This window comes from Hippichthys cyanospilos, chromosome 16 (genome assembly GCF_059441005.1).
Source record: "Hippichthys cyanospilos isolate Australia breed blue-spotted pipefish chromosome 16, RoL_Hcya_1.0, whole genome shotgun sequence".
Lineage (NCBI taxonomy): Eukaryota > Metazoa > Chordata > Actinopteri > Syngnathiformes > Syngnathidae > Hippichthys > Hippichthys cyanospilos.
Genome location: NC_142384.1, coordinates 17,052,705 through 17,071,375, shown reverse-complemented (window position 1 = coordinate 17,071,375; position 18,671 = coordinate 17,052,705). Strand labels below are relative to the sequence as shown.

Here is an 18,671-nt window from a genome sequence, read left to right as displayed (position 1 = left end):
TGGAACAGACAAAGTACTATTCTATTCTGTTCGCCTATGTTTTTTTCTTATGTTGGAAAAATAACTATTCTATACCAGTATGAGCTACTGCTTTTTTTTTTTTACCTCTTTAATCAAGTTTACCTCATTCAGTACCGGCCTATTTTAGAGGCCAGCACTAAAAAATGCAAAAATATACATGAACTGATACTTGGTCATGAATTTCTGCACTCCTAAAAGAAAAGAAAACAAAACAACTACAAAAAAAAACACCTAAAAACGTTTTTGGGAATGAATGAGTTAATCACAAGACTAATTACACTGGCGTTACAACACGTGGTAAAATGAAATTGCAAATTCCCAATACAAATATTTTTTACTGAGCACATGTGACTTTTCCCGCTCTTAATCGGAGCAAAACGCAACTATTCCTTTTCATCGTGTGGCGAACAAGAGCCGTCCCGGCCCCCTTCTTCCCAAGCAAAAAGTAGCGATTCGCCGCCGCGTGGCCCGCCGGTGATAAACGGCCGAGTTGGGACGCCCGGCCGAGCGGGACCAAGAGGGTCACGGATCTCCCTCTCGGGAGCCTTCCGGCCGGCTGCTGCGCTTCCTGGGCCGCATCATGAAATGATCCATTTCATTGTGACCACATATGAAAGTCTTGGACCCTTCCGTTTCTTTTGTAATGCTGTCATCTCATATTGTGACGCAGGATCATCTTTCCAACTCGTTCTCCGCCATTGACGGCTATTGACGTCAAAGATGTAATTTAACGGGGTTAGTGCTATAAGTGCACCGGGTCATCTTACTTTAATTCACCTGAGAGAAAATGGTTGCTGCCGTTTTGGCTAGCAACAGAGTTCCAATACGCTCTGCTATACTCTTAACTTTAATGAGCAGCAATTCAAATGATTTTAAATGAAAGCAATTCATATCAAATTTGACCTCAAGATAACGCCTAGCTAAAGTGTAATTGCACATCCGCTGCAGTAGGTGGCAGTAAGATGCTCTTTTATTTTCTTATTATGCATTTTCTTATTATTATTATGCAAATCATTTGTTTGCATGGATTCCTAATTATTTTAAATGAAAGCTTTCCTTCTCAAACAGTAGGTGCGCGTTTGACCCGAGGCAACACTAGTGTAATTGCACATTCACTACTGTGGGTGGCAGTGGCGTGCTCATTTTTTTTCTCTCAGCAAATTGACACACTTGAAATCTTTTCTCTTTTACAGACTAAAAAAAGTTCACCTTTGCTCTACGTAGATCTATATTTATCCTTTTTTTTCAACTAGTTGTTTTCGATGTATGAATTTATGTAATATTGTGTCTATTATCATCTGTAAAAAAAACAAACAAACGGGGGCAATCAAACAAATGTATCTAAACGTGACACTTTTATTGAACGATTTCCTGAATTAGTTACAGAAAGAGTTAAGCTTTTTTTTTCCATTCATTTTTTTCAACATATTTTGCTAGTAGTGTTGGGGGTCGGGGTAAGGGATGAACGAAGCTCTACGTAGGCATGCTGCACAGTCACAGCAGTGAAAACCAACATCACCCCCGTCAGCTGTCCCGATGGGACAGTCTGAAGGTGACGCACATCAGGACAGGACAAGATAGGCAAGGACGAGGCAAAACCCGGGGGAGGATACCTGACATTGACAACCCCCCCCACACCCAAAAGCATCCACCCATCTCCGCATAATTAACAAAGAAATGTTGTGCAAATTCACCACATTTATAACACAGAGATGATATATCAGATGGAAAAGTTCGTACCCCCTTTTCGAAGTCTTTCAGGTCGGGTGAGGGTGGCATTTTTTTTGGACCCATTTCCCTCCTGATGCGAAGCTTAAGAATCCGCTCCGTTTGACCGACACTGAACGCGTCATCCGATGTACACTGAAATGAAGGTTGTTGTCACATGACCTCCACATATATAGTTAGTATTCAAAGAGGTCTTACACTTAGAAATGGTGCTGAGCATGCACACGTACTGCAGGTCGCCGACAGTGCAAAATCTACAAAGTCACATGTCATTTATTCATTTTTTAAAAATAATACGCCAGACTGAGTGGAAACATCACAAGTGTTGGAAATGTCACCGGAAAAATCTTCAGACATTTCACGTCAACCCCTGTTCTCGCCTGAACTCTTGCTCCCGTATCCTATTACGAACCCTGTTCCCGTAGCCCCCGTTAACTCATTCGCTGCCATGGACGTTTACGTTCGTCAAAATGAATTCAAGCGGAATCAGAATGAAAGCTGGAGCTTTCTAGATCGTTGTAATGACTAAAAGAGGCCTGCGGGTGGCAGTGCTGCATTGCTAGAATCGCAATCAGCATAGCTTTTGAGTAGAAGAAACAAAAGCGGACAAAAAATTACATCGATCTCGTAGGAATCGCGACGAAGGAGGTTCGCGTCCCATGTTAAATTCAGCTCTAGAATTGAGATCAGCACAGCTTTTCGGTAGAATATGATGAAAGGGTAAAAACCGGGAACTTTTTTTTGTTCTTTTGAGGGGTGGAAGAAGAGAGTCTTCTCTTGAATCGGTCAGTTTGCTGCTTATATTTTGACGGAATGCATTACCCTCTTAAGACCCAGTCAATTCATGTATCTCCACTTTTGTATCCGTTTTGTCTCAGCAAGACAGCGAAATGAATTTCAACCCACTCAAACATACGAGACATCATTGGAAATGTCGGTATGTGCTCGATGAGAACGCTAGGTAGCGTAGCTCCAATGAGTCCAAAAAATATAGTCCGAAAACCAATGACCACCCCATTGGACACAAATGAATACGCTGCGTCTCGGGAGGACACCCTGGTGTCTTTAAACATCCGTCAAAATGCTAAAACACCTGGCAGTGAATGTGTTAACCGTGGTTCCTGACTGTACTCGGCCCTGTTCCCGCACATGGTCTTCAACCTCGTTCTCGTTGATGAACCCGAAGCCGGTATTCCATCTTGTCGTGGTCCTATTGCCCTCGATTTACTGTTTCCTCGCCATGTGATCTTTGACCTTAAACCTCTAGGTGGTCTCAACTGCTATGCCTCTGGCCTGTGACGGTACCCTTGTTCCTGAGCACTAGCTATTCCTCACGTTCGATCCTGTCGTTGAGATTGCCATTCCTCCTGTAGCTAATGCCAACCTTTGTTTTTTGTTCTTTTTTAGCTAATGCTAATCCACGTTACATTTAGTTATGTTCCTTTAACATATGATAAACCCTGTTCATGTACCCTTCTTTCTGTGCCCCACATTAACACTTACCCCGATGCTAATCTTGCCGCCTGAATTGCCCCTGTTCCTGTCGCTCAAGTAATAACATAGCGGGACAATCTGTGTTTGGATCTGAAGTGGTTCCCCTTTCCAAACATACACAAACAGACTGCGGTAGCCTTTTCTGGCTCTTGTGTTGCTGTGGGGGCTCCACCGCGCCTGTTCCTGTGCGCTGCGAACAGTATTCAAGCCTTGTCTCTTACTGCATGAAGTGCCCGTAAAAAAAAAAATATATATATATATATATATATATATATATATATATATATATGCATACATACATACATTTTTTTCTACCTCGAATGCAGAAAAAAATGAGATAAAGGCCATTTTGCTTAGCCAAAATATGAAGTAAAAAATGAAGAATGTAAGAGCACACAACTGTAAATGTAAATCAAGCATTTAAAAAGCAATTCAAATAAAAATAGCAGTCGACGCAAGTAAACCAGTGCTTCCCAATCACTCAGCACTTAGAATGAAAATGATGATTTTGTTGAAAAAAAATCAACAATCCTTCTATCGATCAAAAATGTAGTTAGCCGCCACGTGGTGAATGACGGCAACTACTTTCTTACATTTCAGGATACGGCCAAGAACCTTCGTGTCAATTTTTGTTTAGATTTTTGTCTTTCGGCCGACGAAAGGTCGGGAAACGCTGCCTTAAACAGTTCGGAGTTAGTTCATAAAACTGGGGAACAATATCTAGTATGTTGAGTTGGATCTGACGGCTGTTTTGAACTCCCTTTCCATGCGATTTTCAAATCTTTTTCTTCATCATGTCAAGTTTCTGAGCAAGCCAAAAGCTAATCTCTGTTTTCTTTAAAAAAAAGGGGAAAAAAAAATAAAGAAACGAAATGTGTATGCACATAAATAACACACTTAAAATTGAATAGTTAGAGGCTTTGAACACTACGGCTGCAGCAATGGAATATTTTGGTATTTAGATATTTGACTGAAAATTCGAATAATGGGTTATTTGGATAAGAATGTAAAAAAAAACGTAATTTTTTACCCGTTAAAGAACAATACTCGAGACAGTAAAACATACTTCCTCTTAATGATTTTTTTTGTATTTTATTTTAAACAAATATCTCCCCATTTGGTTCATGAAACAAAGTGATGCTATAACATGAGCAGCATATTTTTTTCGCCTGCCAAAACAGCACGTTTGAGTAAGCTTGTTTTTTTTAAAAAGTGATCAGTAGGAATGGCAACGTTGTCACCCAAGTTATTCACAACCTTTGAAAAGTCGTCCGCTAGCTCTCGCAAGCCTACGTGATGGTTGCTAACGCCGTTGGCGTCGAATGCTGCTTGCAGCTGCTAGCCTAGCTAGCCGCCGTCATTGGCGGCGCCGCTAATCGCTGGCGCTGTACAATAAAATGTCAGAGTGATTAAAACTTTTACAAGCAACTAAACTTGATTTCTGGGCAGCACAGGATCGTTGATGTCAGAGATGAGTCAAGTGTTGGCGGTGTGTTTTCTGTCACGCATAACCTAAACACTTCTTGCAGTAATTAGCTTGGTTGAAAAATTGCTTGTGTTTTTGTCAACAGAGGTTCTTAAATTACTTTTGAGAAAAGCACAAAGGAATTTTAAAAAAAAACAAAAAAACTTCAAGGGTATGCCAATGGTTACAAGGTTAAAAAAAAAACTCAGCATGAATCCTCTTCATTGCTACTATGCCCGTTTTCTGTTTGCAGTTATTAGTGCTGACATTTTGGGAGCTGCACACGCCTCTCACCGCACTGTCTCAACCGCACAAACAAGCCGCCACATAGCTTTTAGTCCAGTTGGAATCAGCTCTTCGTCTTACTGCTTATCAATGGAATTTTGCTTATCTGAAAAAAAACCAACTTGACATGCTCGGAAAAAAAATGCATCCAAATCTAACTCAACAGATTATTTTTCTTTTTTTAAATGTTCCCCAGTGCAATAGAAAAAGGTAAACAAGCAATCTGGCTCTTTTTTTTGTATGTATATGTACTGTATATACACATGAGCACTCCAGTATGTACACAGCTCGTCAGGCGCGACAGGATGAAGAAGCAGCAGCCTTGAAATGGAGACTCTGGTGAAACGAGGAAGAAGAGGGCCGCTCCCACTCGTTTTCAAGATTGCACGCTTGCACTCTCCTCCTCCTCATTTTCGACCTCGCACGGCAAATCTGATCCACGTTGTTTCCACACACACACACACACACACACACACACACACACACGCACACACACACGCAGGCGCGCGCGCGCGGGGCTCTAAATATAGCGTTGTCTTGCAGAAATGCTCCTATTTCCTCCAGTGGGATCAAGTTCAAGTTTGGCCTAGATTCAGCAGGCCGCCGGTCGGGACGCTCGCTTCTGTGCAGGTGATGATTTTTGTTGTTGTTTTGTCCATGCAAAAAACAAAAGGGGGTGCGACTGTTATTCCTGAAGGGTTGCTGTTGACACTTTATGAGGACTGATTGAGGACAGAGCCAAATGAAGGATGTTCACAGTTTAAAGGAAGCTTACAGTGCTGCAGTCAAGCCAAAGAAAAAGCACATTTTTTGCCGCCTTTTTGAAATTGGTGTGCTTGAAAACAATTGGCTCTACCCTCCACGGCCTCCTTTTTACACAGCATTTGATTGGCACAGTCTGTACAGAGTGAAAGTGGCATCCGTCTATTTTTTTGTTTTTTTTTCAGTGCTCCCGCCTCCGCTTGGAAACTCGGCTCCGCCCCTCGCCATCAAGACCGTCGCCCTTCGCTCACCACAGCTGCCTCCCTGTGTAGGTGGGAGGGGCCGAGGGCACCTGGGGGCGGGGCACGAAAGAAAATTGCGTTAAGCCATATTTCCCACTGACGAAACATCTTGAATAGGAATTCCATTTGTTTTGAAGCATACAGATTAAATAACGAGTAAGTGATGACAAAGATGGTGTGAATTTCATTTCTAGCTTTTAAAATCTTAAACGGTTTTGTTGTACAACAGGCGTACATGCTCTTCACATTCATACATATCCATAATCATGTATTTTATCGGAAAAAAAAGGCCAACTATATGAAATTCCTCAATTATTGGGGGATAAAAAATAGATGTCCTTTTATATGTCCTTTATATATATATATATATATATATATATATATATATATATATATATATATATATATATATATATATATATATATATAGCGAATTAATCATTGACAAAACCTTCTCTTTTTAACTGAAAATAGCAACACATATTGGAGGTGTGGCTGTGTTCAAAATCAACCAATCACATTTGAGCTCATGTTAAATGGGCGTCAGCACACACCTGCCACTGTTTAAATTTAAATTTCAACTGTCTTAATAGTTTTGTTTTTCTTTCTAGCGAACGCCTGAGGGATCTGTGATAACTCCGACCCGCATTTGGAGCTATTTATTCCCAAGTTGCGTCTCCAGAAAAACTACGCCAAGGCTTTCTGCAGCCACCGCCACGCTTCATTGTAGGTAAGACAGTTAAAAAAAAAAAGTATGTTGTACAAGTAAGTAGCTTCAAAATGTGTGTGGCGCCATAAAAAAACAAATGACGGTTCAGTACTAAGAATGGTGACAAGCGGCCATATTTCAGCCGACGTCGCGTCTGCGCGCCGCTCGCGTGGTCGCGTAGCGGCTAAACGGAAAGCCGAAGCGGCCGTTCATCGTGTTTAATGAACGGCAGGACAGCCGGCGCAGCGGCTTATTTACGCACCCGGCGAGACACAAATCAACGTCAGCTGAGTGATCATTTGTGTCAAAGCCCATCCATGCATGTGCTTGCAAAACGCGGGACTCCATGGAAAGCCGTTTCAGCATTTAGTCCGTATCCATCATATCCAGTTTAGCTTCGATTCACGAGCAGAGAGTCTTATATTGAGGTACTTGAGATTTGAACAGGATTTTAGTAGCTATCAGCACATCAAATGTCGTTCTTTTTAATGCCGTAAAAGGAACATGTTTTCAGATTAAGAGCAAATTAACTAGCACATGAAGCAGCTTATTCCTAAATGGTTACAGCACAGGTGTCAAAGTCCAGTATCCTGCATGCTTTCCGGTTTTCTCTCCCCAACACACCTGATTCAAATGATGAGCTTATTAGAAAGCTCTGCAGGAGCTTGAAAATGATAGTAATCGTTTGAAACAAGTAGTTTTGAGAGAGTGTTGGAAAACATGCTGAATAGCGGCCCTCGAGGACCGGAATTTGACAACCTCAACCCCCCCCCAAAAAAAGCTTTGCGCTACTTAGGGGGGAACGTAGCAGGAAAAAAATACTATCCTACACACTTTTAAGTTTAGGCATTTTGGACGGATCAACTTCCAACAAATGATAACTTTTTAAAGGTTTTATACAGTTTACATCCAAGCAAATGAAATAAAAAATAATCATGCAAATGAAAAAAACGATGCCAACCCTTATTTTATTGCATTTACACTTGACATGGTCTAATCAAAACATTTTGGGTCATCTACAGGTCGAAAATATGAATATACCGCTCAACCTCTTTTCCAATCAAGTAGCCCCTGTGGTTTATTTATTTATTTGTGCCGCCAACAAGCACTAAGTAATTTTGGATGAGGGGGGGTAAAAAAAACAAAAACAACTTTCATGTTCCAGTTCATCAACTCTTAATCCGAAAAGAAAAACGAACCGTTCCCGCATTAAAAAGCGCTTTGGCATTCCCCCGTTTGAGAACATTAGATCCAAACGCCGCAAGGGCTTTTGCCGCCAGAACATGCAGACGCTCACGGGCGAAACCCCGGCATTGCCGCAATGATCCGGTGACGCGCAGATGATTGCGCGTGCGGTCCGGTCGGCGGCGGGCGACTGGGCGGATGTACTCACCGCTCCCCCGTTCAGGATCATGGTCATCTCGGTGGGCTGGTACACGTTGCTGCGGAAGGGGGCGCTGGGTCTGGCGCCCCCGCCGCTGTTGTGTTGGCCGCCTCCGCCGCTTCGCAGGCCTAGACGGAAACATGAGTCACTCGCTGACGGAGCCGCTCATCGCGGCGAGCAGAAATCGCCCCCGCCGCTCTTCACGTTTGCTTCATTTAACTTCCTACAGAAAGGCAAATTTACTCAATCACTGCTTTTCTTGTTTGTCTGTCTAGCTAGCTAGCTAGCTATTAGGATTGTTTGTTTGTATTTTAATATATTTTTCAATCGAGACTTTGCAGTATACAGTATATTTAAGTTTGATTGAGAAATCACAGTAGATTTAAAAAAAAATCACAGCATACTTGTCACTTTTTAAAAATTTATTATAGGTATATATGTATTTTTTTTTTATCCATTGTGTACTTTTTGAGAAGCGAAACCCCGCCCCCGCTCCGCATATCATATTCTCAGACGGACGTTGACATTTTCGGTTTTCTCAAATATATATCGACTCTTCAAAAGGTTTTCGAAAATAAGTAGACTCTTACAGAATTAAAGCAAGAGCCCAAACATTTATTTGATAAATAATTTAAGATTGAATCAATTTTCTTGATTCATCCGCTTGCAATGACGGTTTGCTAATTTAAAGAAAAATATCCACCCTACTGAGACTCTTATGTGTCCACTGTACTGTGGACATTAGTTTGCGGTTCTTCCGATGGCCCGGTGTTACCCCACAAAGCCCTAGTGTGCTCAGTGGAGGACATCCTGGCATTTCAGACGGCGCTTGTCAAAACGGACACGCCGGCGGACGCAATTTCCCCGCCGGCTCACGTGCCATTTTGTGTTTTGGGGCCACGCGTTCCAACTCCGGCGTACCTGCGGCGTTGTCGTCGTTGTATCCGTAGCCCTGGTTCTCCACAAACTGCCTGTGCGAGAGCGGTATGTCTTCGTCGAAGCTGGTCTCCCTCATGCGCGTGGAGTTCTGCGAGGTGTCAAAGTAGTCCGGCGCGGTGGGCTGCGGCGGCGGCCTGAGGCACGCCCGCGTCTCGGGAACGGCGTGGAAGACCAGCAGCAGCCACCCCTGGGCCACCAGAGCCACGGCCAGCGCCGGCTCGTTCCACTCGGGCGCCTTGCCCAGCCAGGCGTTTCCGTACAGGTAGAAGCCCACCCAGGCCGCCCACAGCAGCAGGGACAGCAGGCAGGTGACCAGCAGCCAGACGGCGTTGCAGCGCCACTGCCGCGTCTTGCCGCACAGGGCCAGGGCGGCGGCGACGGAGGCGGCCAGCAGCAGCGCTAGCACGTAGCTGCAAGCCAGCGCGAAGTCCATGGGGAGGTACTGACAGGCGGCCCGGCCCTCCCTCAGCACGGTCAGGAGCAGCCACTCGGCGGCGATGATGCCCTGCACGGCGCTCAGGCCCAGCGCCAGCCCCGTCAGGGCGCAGCCGCCCGGGCTGCGGTGCTCGCGCCCCACGCGGCGCAGACGCACCCCTTGCACGAGCAAGCAGGAGAAGCACAGCGCGAAGAGGAGGCCCCACAGGGCCCGCCGCAGCAGACACAGCGACTCGTCCCGCTCGATCAGGTACGCGAAGCTCAGGCCGAACAGGCCGACCACGCCCAGGAGCAGCAGCAGGACGGGCCCGGCGCCGCTGCGTTTGTCCGCCTCGCCGATGCGCCGCAGGCGGCACAGCAGGACCAAGGCCAGCAGGAGGGCCACCAGGGTCCCCGCCGCCGCCGCGCTCTCCACCGCCACGCCCCACACCGCGTCCAGGTCGCACAGCAGGGTGTAGGGGCGACCCAGGCCCCAACCGCAGCCGGTGGGCAGCGCCTCCGAGTCCTCGCCGTCTTGGCCTCGAACCCCGTATGCCAGCGGCAGCAGGAGCAGGACCGGGGGGAACGCCATGGCTTCTGAAATCCACACCGGACCGGTACGTGAGGGGGCGGAAACCTTCAAAGCGGCGGATCGGAAAAGCGGCTACTAAAAGTGGACGGGGAGCCCCGGCGTTCGGCGGCGACCCTTGGCCCGTGACGCCAGTCTAATCCTTGAATTGATTTCCTAAATATGTTTATATATATATGTGTATAAATGAGTGTCTTCCACTTTTTCTGGATACGGCCCTCATAAGAAAGTTTTATAAGACGAGTATTCCCGCTGGAAAAGAAAAAAAAGATTTGACTATATCAAAAGTACCAGTGGTAGGTATCATTCCTCAATATTGGTATCGTAACTCCTCGGGAATTGAGGAATTGGCGAGGCTAGCCCGTTCATTTGTGTACACTGTCTGTAGAAAAGTGAAAGGCGTTCCTCCCAAGCATCATTAGAAAGACCCAGGATCTCCTCCACTGAGGACACCAGGTTACAAAGCAAAAAAAAAAAAATGACGCCAATGCAAGCAAAAGTCTACACACCCTTGGTGTGAGCATAACTAGTTGATAGGCCAACAAACACATTTTCAGGCCGTATGCGTCATTACTCTGTCCCCGTGATGATAATGATGTTTTGTGTTTTTTTTTTTTCTTTTCAAAAAAGCAGTACTTGTTTACCACCTCAAGTGAAATGATTATTCATGTTTTGGGCACTTCCAGAGCGTTGCAATCTGCATGCGAGGTGCATATTCATGTGTTTACAACCCTTTCATGTATCCTGCAGGGATTTCCTCCCGACAACATTTTCGGCCCTGCCAGTTTCCATGCTGTGGATTCACTTTGGTCCCCCCTCCCCATTTTTTTTTTTTTTTTGCTCACATCCCCTGCTAAAGCAAGGGATGAATCAGACGGAGACAGAAAGAGCGGTTTGTGATGTGCACGCCACCTTCGCATTCAAGACTCACTTGAGCTCCTTCAAAAAGCCTGGTTTTCCTGGCCTGCCCCACCGGTAACCATGGTTACCACCCCCCACCTTGGCGGAGACAGAGCGCTCGGTGGACAGCTCCCCCTCCGTCTCCCCCTCCGTCTCCCGGTTTTCCTTTTCAACCGGGTAACGCTCGTCGTCTTTGTGGGCTCTTAATGAGCGAGCGTGAAGACGACCGCGGCGGAGACCCTCGCCGCATGAGGCAGGAAGACCCCCCCCTCCCCCCCTCCCCGCTGTCACTCCTTCTCGCACAGATGGTTGCGCTGGCTGCAGGACACGCTCGCACAGACACATAGAAGAGCCGGGGGGCAACACACACACACACACACACACACACAATCACATGCGGACAGTCACAGGCACAAATCACAAAGCAGACCTTTGCATGCAAGCTCTTCACACAAGTCCTTTTTTTTCACTTCACAAAATAGAAACAAAGTACAACGAACATAACGTGCTTTGTTTATTTGCAAACTTAGTTTTTTTTATGTAGGTTTTTTACAGTACATCGGAATTTTGAGTTCTGCACAACTCATTCACCCCTAAAATGTTTTGAAATGTTTTTTTAAGAGTTCAGAAATTCAATACCAGGTTTCTTGAGAGAAAAAAAAATAGATACCGTATCTATTTAGAAATATTTTTAATTTTTCTATGTTGGGTTTGAGGAGAGTTTAATATTGGCTGCTATTGAATGAGTTAATTTCTACAAGAATGCACTGTTTAAATAGCAGTTAATGGATGCTAATTTCCTTTAGCCCATCAATGGCATTTCAGTTCATATGTTAGCATCAAGCTAAATGACCTTCATTATACTTTGAACAGTTTTGTGTTTACCCATTTTGTTTGAGACCCTGTTTTGTTTCGGCTTTACATTTTATCCATTGGTGTCCACTTTAGTGGACATTTTTGTGTCTTTGACACAGCAAAGTCCAATGCATCCCAACCCAAGCACGTGAGACAACTTTGCAAACCTCCCGAAACGCAAACGTCTTCCGCTGAACACGCTAGGATTCCGTAGGTTGCTCCAAAGAGTCCAACGATAGAAACATAAAGCTAATGTTCACCGCAGTGGACAAAAATGATTCAACTTGCTCTTAAGAAACTATCATATTTTATAAAAAAGCAACCCACTATTGTGCTCCGAGATGCAACGTTTTCAAGCATTTTTTTAAGACTTACTTTAGGGATTGTTAATGTCCCCTAGCCTATCAATGACGTCATACAGTATGTGTGCATGAAGCTAAATTTCGTGCCGTTTAACTGTTTTCTTTTTATGCTTCAGGTTTACGGCAAACATTAACTGGGAGTGAAAAACAACTCGAAGCAAGCGTGCTTGGCCTCTTATTTGCACGACTGCGAGCCAGAGATTGCAAAATTGATGGTAAGTAATACTTTTTCATTTATTTAAAAGGATTTTAAGCACATTAACATCAGAAAATGTCATTGTGCCCAAGTTGGCTAAATTTAAGATGATTTTATAGTCCCTTGGGCGTTGACTTTATTGTATTCATTTATTGAGGCAAAAATGAGAGAATTTAAAAGTTTATGAAAATATCCCATCATTTTTCAAAAATACACTTCAAAGAGAGCAAATTTGTCCTGTCTTCAGCCACTGTTTTGGACATTTCTATTTATTAGCTCCCTGATAGCGGAAGCGAGGTTAGAATAAGCACGAAAGAAAATGAATGAATGAATGATTTCTATGCAGCTCAATTACAAATGAACACATAACATTTTGTGCCAGAATAAGACGGCCTTTCATTTCCCTCTTCCATTTTCAAGCCCGCGTTTGGGCTTTGGACATCAAGTCTCCTCTGCGTCTTTCCCAATTACGTCCCTCCCCTCTCCAACCTTCCATTTTGGCTTCCCGCTCTTCCTTGCCTCCATTCTGTGCATCTTATGTAACGAAGTGGGAGGGGGGGGGGGTGATCCAGCTCCCGCCAGTTGCGCAGCTGATGCTGCTCAGGCCGTGTTGGGAATCAGTCTCCGTTCACTACATTGCGCCGCGAACGTGAATTACCGATATCAGTTTCGCAACCTCTCGCCAAGGACGATATTTGACGTAAAAAAACGAAATCTCACACCGCCAAATAAATATTTTGCAAAATGCACTTTGTCATGAAGTAGCTAACAAATGGCATCTAAAAGCCTTCAAGCAATGGATATTTGAACACAGACGCTGCCAGGCACGTATTCCTTATCCTCTGTGAAGAGCCAATATCATTACTGCGGGGCTATGTTTTGTCTCGAACCAAAAATGTAAAACGGCGTCCATAAGCAGCGTCGTAGAACTCGCGCAACACAAACGGTGGCGCAAAACATGTAGACAGGTCATCCCCAGCCGGGAGGCTTCGGGTCGGGTCCCCGACCATCGTTTCTGTCCAAGTTTCCTTGAGCAAGACACTGAACTCCCCGATGCTGTGCCATCAGCGGAACACGCTTTGAGTACCGAACGTAGAAATGCGCTATGTATGTAAAAGACCGTTTTACAGTTCACTTTTTAGCCCAATCTATCCGGATAGATAACTTTAAGCTAACTCTCGATAACTAGCTGCATGTCCAATCTCCAAATTGGATGGCTTCAGCCCAAGTTTGTTGCCGAGCGTTGATTTCTTTTCGCTTCTGCTATCTTGAGCAAAACTAACTTGTGTGTAGTTTCGATTTGAGCAAGTGCCATGAAGAGGTCCTACTCGGCGACCTGCTGACAGGACACATGCTTGTTGCCAGGGACTTTAGCAACAACGGGGCCGTTGTGCAGTGGCCGTGCCATTATTTTGCCTATTTGTCCTCTTTCGGACTGCTAGCAGGCAGGCACTTACGGTGGGGGGCGGGGCAAAATGCAGGACAATGTACTTAGCTCCCTGGAGAAATAATCCACTTCCTAGTTAAACATCATGCATCCATCTGTTTCTGTGGTTACCGCAATGATGTCAGCTATTCTTTTTATCTTTAAGGGTGATATACGACGCAGTAAAGTAGTCAAAGGCGCTGATGAAACGTTAAGGGGGGGGGGGGGTCGACTGGAGGCTCAGCGACTGCTTGAGAATCAACAAGCGAAAAAAATGAAAGTAGATTTGCCGGCCCCTTGGGGGCGTGGCCGCTCGCCCTAATTAGGTCTCATTAGCATGGGACGGAGGCTCGCGGCAGGAACATATGCTAATTGACTTGGCAATTAACAGTGCCAGCCATTGATTCCCCCCCCCCCCCCTGTAATGTGACCTCTCAGATGGGAATGGGGGGGGCATCCCGAACTGTCCAAAATAGATTCTGAGTCATGTGTCCGGCCGAGGTGTCATGCGCTCGTTTTTCACGTTCTCCGGGATAAAAATAAATCAAAACACACGCGCAAGTGAGTGCAATTGATTCGTAGCACGTTGTTGACGTTGTCGCAAACGAGTGAAGCTGCCAAGCAAGACCCAAATTGTGTGTGTAAGTGTGTGTGAGAGACATATGAGTGCTTGTGTGCGCTAAACTTGAAAAAAAACGGGGCAAAAATAACCTAAATTGGGTTGAAAACAGACTGACCCAACTTGTGGAGTAATGTATCGAATCCAACTTTTTAGCGTGTTTCAATTCAGCCCAAAACGTTGGGTCGAAGGAATAACCCACAAAATTGGATTGTTTTGCACACGCTCACACACACAAAGGAGAATTTTTGTGCAGAATTTCTTTGTCATTATCTAACCCAATAGATCACAAAACAACTCCAAATGTTGTTGTTTTTGTTTTTAACCCAACTTTGACAAATGAATAACCTAATAAAACACCCCAAAAATATATGGGACACATTTTTGTTATTATTGTTATTATTATTCTTTTTTTGACCCAAAAATGTCGGGTCAAATAATAGCCCAAAAATGTGTGCTTATCCCTCCTCTTTTTTTTTTTTTGACCCGATTATTTTGTGTGATGTGTGTGATTTACATGTGTGTGTTTGTGTGTGTGTACATGCGGAGGATGTTTTGATGCTGGGACGCAAATGGAAAGGGGAAGCGGAGACAGAGGAGAAGTGCACATACTCACACATGTGCTCTCACACACTCTAGGCCACAAACAGTAGGGCTTTCTTCAGATTTCCGTTTCACAACAAACCTTGTCGTGTGTATTAAATAAGGATAATAGCATATTACATCAAATGTAAAGATTTCAAGTCCACATATTTTTGCCTCTGTTGTGTGGCCACCTGGGGGCAGTATAATAGCCTTACACAAAGTATTTCGCAGCTGACCGATAAAGAATACTGTAATCATTAGTATGTTGTCTGTCTACATATGCTGCTACACTGTTTGTGTTCAAATCGCTTTTGCTTTTGTTAGGCTTTGATTGCCTTTTGCGATTTTGGTTAGCGTTAAGATAGTCGCAATTCCTAAAACACCCGCTAACTAGTGCAAAAGTAATTGTTTTGAGAAAAAACATAAGTGTCCCCCCCCAAACTTGGAGCTACAGTTAAAGTAGTAACTCTTGTCATATTTTATTCATCCTAGATCTTGTAACATCAGTTTCATTTCTGGCTCATCTGCTGCAAGCTTGCATCACTGACTGTGCATATTAAAAAAAAAAAAAAACATACAATGTTTTGCATTGCAACCTTTGTTCCAATTCATTTGCTCTTATTTTGAAAAGATGTACCGCTCCCGCCACAGCGGTAAAAAGCATGGAACTGGATTAGGTGATGCCTGCAGAAACTCTGTTAAAATCTCACGTACTCCCTGAAGTGCCTTCACATACTGTACCCCCAATCGGTACTCCTACCCCCAGAACCTCAGTTGTGGGCAACAAATATTTAGATTGACAATTGACATGAACTGAAATCAAACAATCTCTTCTTGTTGTGAAGGGAGAACCACATCATATCCCAGTTTATGTTTGTTTTTGCTTGTAAATCAATGCAAAAAAAAAAAAGGGCCAAACAGAGTCTGATATCTCTCATGGCACCGCTGTAATCCAATCCGCCGAGCATTCTAACTGACAGTAACGAGGCTCATTCCAACAATAATCTATTGAACCGCACTAGACAGCCATTTCCACTCAAACATCCTCTCCCTGAAATGGCACCCAAGTGGCTATTTCAGCTTCATTTCCAACTGGGGTTCCCACACACACACACAAAATCAAAACGGGGGTGCAGGCACTGCACTTTTAGCTGACCCTAAGGAGCAGCTGAATGCAAACACGCACGCACATAGAATGCTCTTTCCCCCCCCCCCCCCCCCCCCCCCCCCCCCCCCCCAGCAACCCCACATGGAGGCTCCCCAGGGCATTCCAGAAGGAGTGTTTGTTTGAGGCGGCATTGTTGCAAATGTGTGTGTGCCTGGAATAAAGAATGACATCTCACCTCTTAACAATGATGGACTGCTTGACACTCCCCAGAATTTCACAGTGTGTGTGTGTTGTGTGGGGGGTGAAAATGGTGGACGCCAGAGCCAACCAGAGTGACACTAACACGCTTTTCTTTTTTGGGGGGGTGGGGGGGGGTGATGCTGAGTGCATAATTACAAAAAGAAATGCTTTTCGTGCATTCGCGCATTGTGCAGACAGCGCACATTCCCCGCAGGTTAATTACCCCCCCCCCCCCCCCCCGCCTCCTTCCACCGTAATGCATTGAAAACGAGCCATTTGTGATGACACGATGAGTACGACCGACCTTTTTCAAATCGATGCAAAAAAAAGATCCGCTGGTGGGTGGACGAGTGAAGGAGCTGCTGCGTTGCGCGGCGTCGACCAGACTCGCTGCTGAAAATGTCACATTTCGGATAAAAGCGCCTCGTCCGCCTCGACTCTCCGCATCCGCATGCGCGCCGCCGGCCCAGATGCTTCCGACTGGCTGGCTTTCGGAACCGGCGGTGGTCTCGGCAGCCCCGATGGCATGGACGAGCGGATCAGCTGACCCCCCTCGCTCCACTCCTCCCTCTCTTTCCACCCGCGGATGTGTCCCGACAGGTCCGAAACGAGAGCGCGGTGACTTCCCCCCGACCGCTTAAATCCTTTGTTGAAGCATCCCGGCAAAGAAAAACGGCATCGCGGAGTGTTCGGTGCGGTACCGAGCCGTCCGAGTCCGGTTTGACGCTCGCTGCTGCTCACTCAACGAGCGCCAGGCATAAACTGCGCTCCGCATAACGCTCGTGAAGATTAGCCCCCCTCTCACCCCCCTCCCCCCCTGCAAACGCTCGCACACGCGCAAAGACGAACTCAAAACGAATCGCCGTCTGACAACAATAACCTAATTCGAAATTCTGACACTTTCTGTGTTGATAGCTGGACGCGCATGCGCAGTCGCGTTTAACAGATAGTCGCGCACTATTTTTGGGGGGTTGTGATCAATGTCATCATTTTGGGTGATTTTCTTTCAAGTTTCCTTTCCTCCGATATCCGCTCTGTTATTACTAAAAGGAAAAGGAAGTGCACACACACTCCACCCCAGATTTCGCACGTGCTTTTGCTTTCAAACGTGCTAGTTTGAAAAATGCTAATGTAGACTTTGCGACGGGAATTTTAGGGAGAGGGGTGGGCTTTTGCATATTCTGTTATTGGACGTTCATTGTTTTATCTGATTTTAGGCCAAATAATCTCACGCACGGACTGATGGATACATATGGCTAATGAGTGGATGGCTATGGCTAATGACCGGGTGGGTACACGGATGGATGCGTGGATGATATGACTAATGGATGGATGAGTTGGTGGATGGATAAGGCCGATGGCTGGATGAATAACATGGATGGATGCGTGGACGATATCGCTAATGATTGGGTGATGGATGTCGGTGGGCGGATATGGCTCAAGACTGGATAGATAAGGATTTTAGCTGATTTGAAGGATGACTGAATGATGGATGGCGAGGTTGATGACGCCATCCCTCCGCTTCCTGTGAAAACCAGCTTTGAGTTGCTTTGACGTTTCTGATTTGTGTCATCACCTCAGCTGCTCCCATCCGTCTTAACACGGGGAGCCGGACGCACCCATCCCCCACCAGGACACCAGTCTGTCCCTCTTGCCTCGTTTGTGCCTATGTTGTGAGAAGGGGGGTGTAACCCGCGTTAAATGATGACCACATCTCTCCATTCACTTTATTTTGTGGGACTCCATAAAAAAAAGTCTTCATCTGGTGACAAGCTTGGATGCACGATGAGCTCATCATCCCCGACTTTTTATCTAGAGAGGGATGGGGGCGAAGTGGCAGCTGACAACTTGAGGCTAACGCGACAGGTGCGGCTCAGGACGGGCGACGGCGCAGGGAGATGAGGCGGAGGCCGGCCGCAGAGATTAACGGCCGTCTCCATTCGTCAGCTCGCTCCATAGATCATCGGGGTGGCGGGGGGGGGGGGGGGGGGGTGGGGGGGACGCTCGGACCCAACGAGCGGCCATCATCATAAATTGCCCGTAAAATAGACTTGTAATGGTTGCCGATGATTGCGCGGGCTGGTTTACAATTATATGACTCTCAGACGTCGAAGGGACATAAAGCCCTCAAAATTCAACTGCCAGCTGTCGGTTTTGATGGTCCTCTTCGGTCCATCGAGTATGAGTTAGCCGACGGCATTTTAGGGAGTACGTACAATCTCAACAGGGTTTCTGCAGGTACAAGCAAATCTAAATACTTGTTCATGCTTTGAGAGGAAAAAGACATTATTTTCAAATTAAGAGTAAATTAAATGAAATTTCCAAAGACATATTTTTACGTTTACTTT

General features: G+C 45.5%; 1 protein-coding gene across 1 annotated transcript; it reads right to left on the bottom strand.

Moving 5' to 3' along the window:
* Positions 1 to 1,357: 1,357 nt before the first annotated feature.
* On the bottom strand, positions 1,358 to 17,113 carry gprc5ba (G protein-coupled receptor, class C, group 5, member Ba). The gene is made up of 4 exons (XM_088436773.1): positions 16,628 to 17,113; positions 9,012 to 10,040; positions 8,100 to 8,218; positions 1,358 to 6,047 (listed from the first exon to the last, which is right to left on the bottom strand). The coding sequence occupies exons 2-4, from the start codon at positions 10,033 to 10,035 to the stop codon at positions 6,003 to 6,005; spliced, it is 1,188 nt and encodes a 395-aa protein (XP_088292899.1). The 5' UTR covers positions 10,036 to 10,040; positions 16,628 to 17,113; the 3' UTR covers positions 1,358 to 6,002.
* Between the last annotated feature and the right edge of the window lie 1,558 nt (positions 17,114 to 18,671).

What these genes read in the sequence shown, in the direction of transcription:
- gprc5ba (XM_088436773.1), bottom strand. Translation starts at nt 10,035, where the DNA reads ATGGCGTTCCCCCCGGTCCTGCTCCTGCTGCCGCTGGCATACGGGGTT. An exon ending in CAACGACGACAACGCCGCAG is followed by an intron (nt 8,219 to 9,011) that starts GTACGCCGGAGT and finishes GTTTCCGTCTAG; the next exon opens with GCCTGCGAAGCGGCGGAGGC. An exon ending in TGATCCTGAACGGGGGAGCG is followed by an intron (nt 6,048 to 8,099) that starts GTGAGTACATCC and finishes CCCCGCCCCCAG; the next exon opens with GTGCCCTCGGCCCCTCCCAC.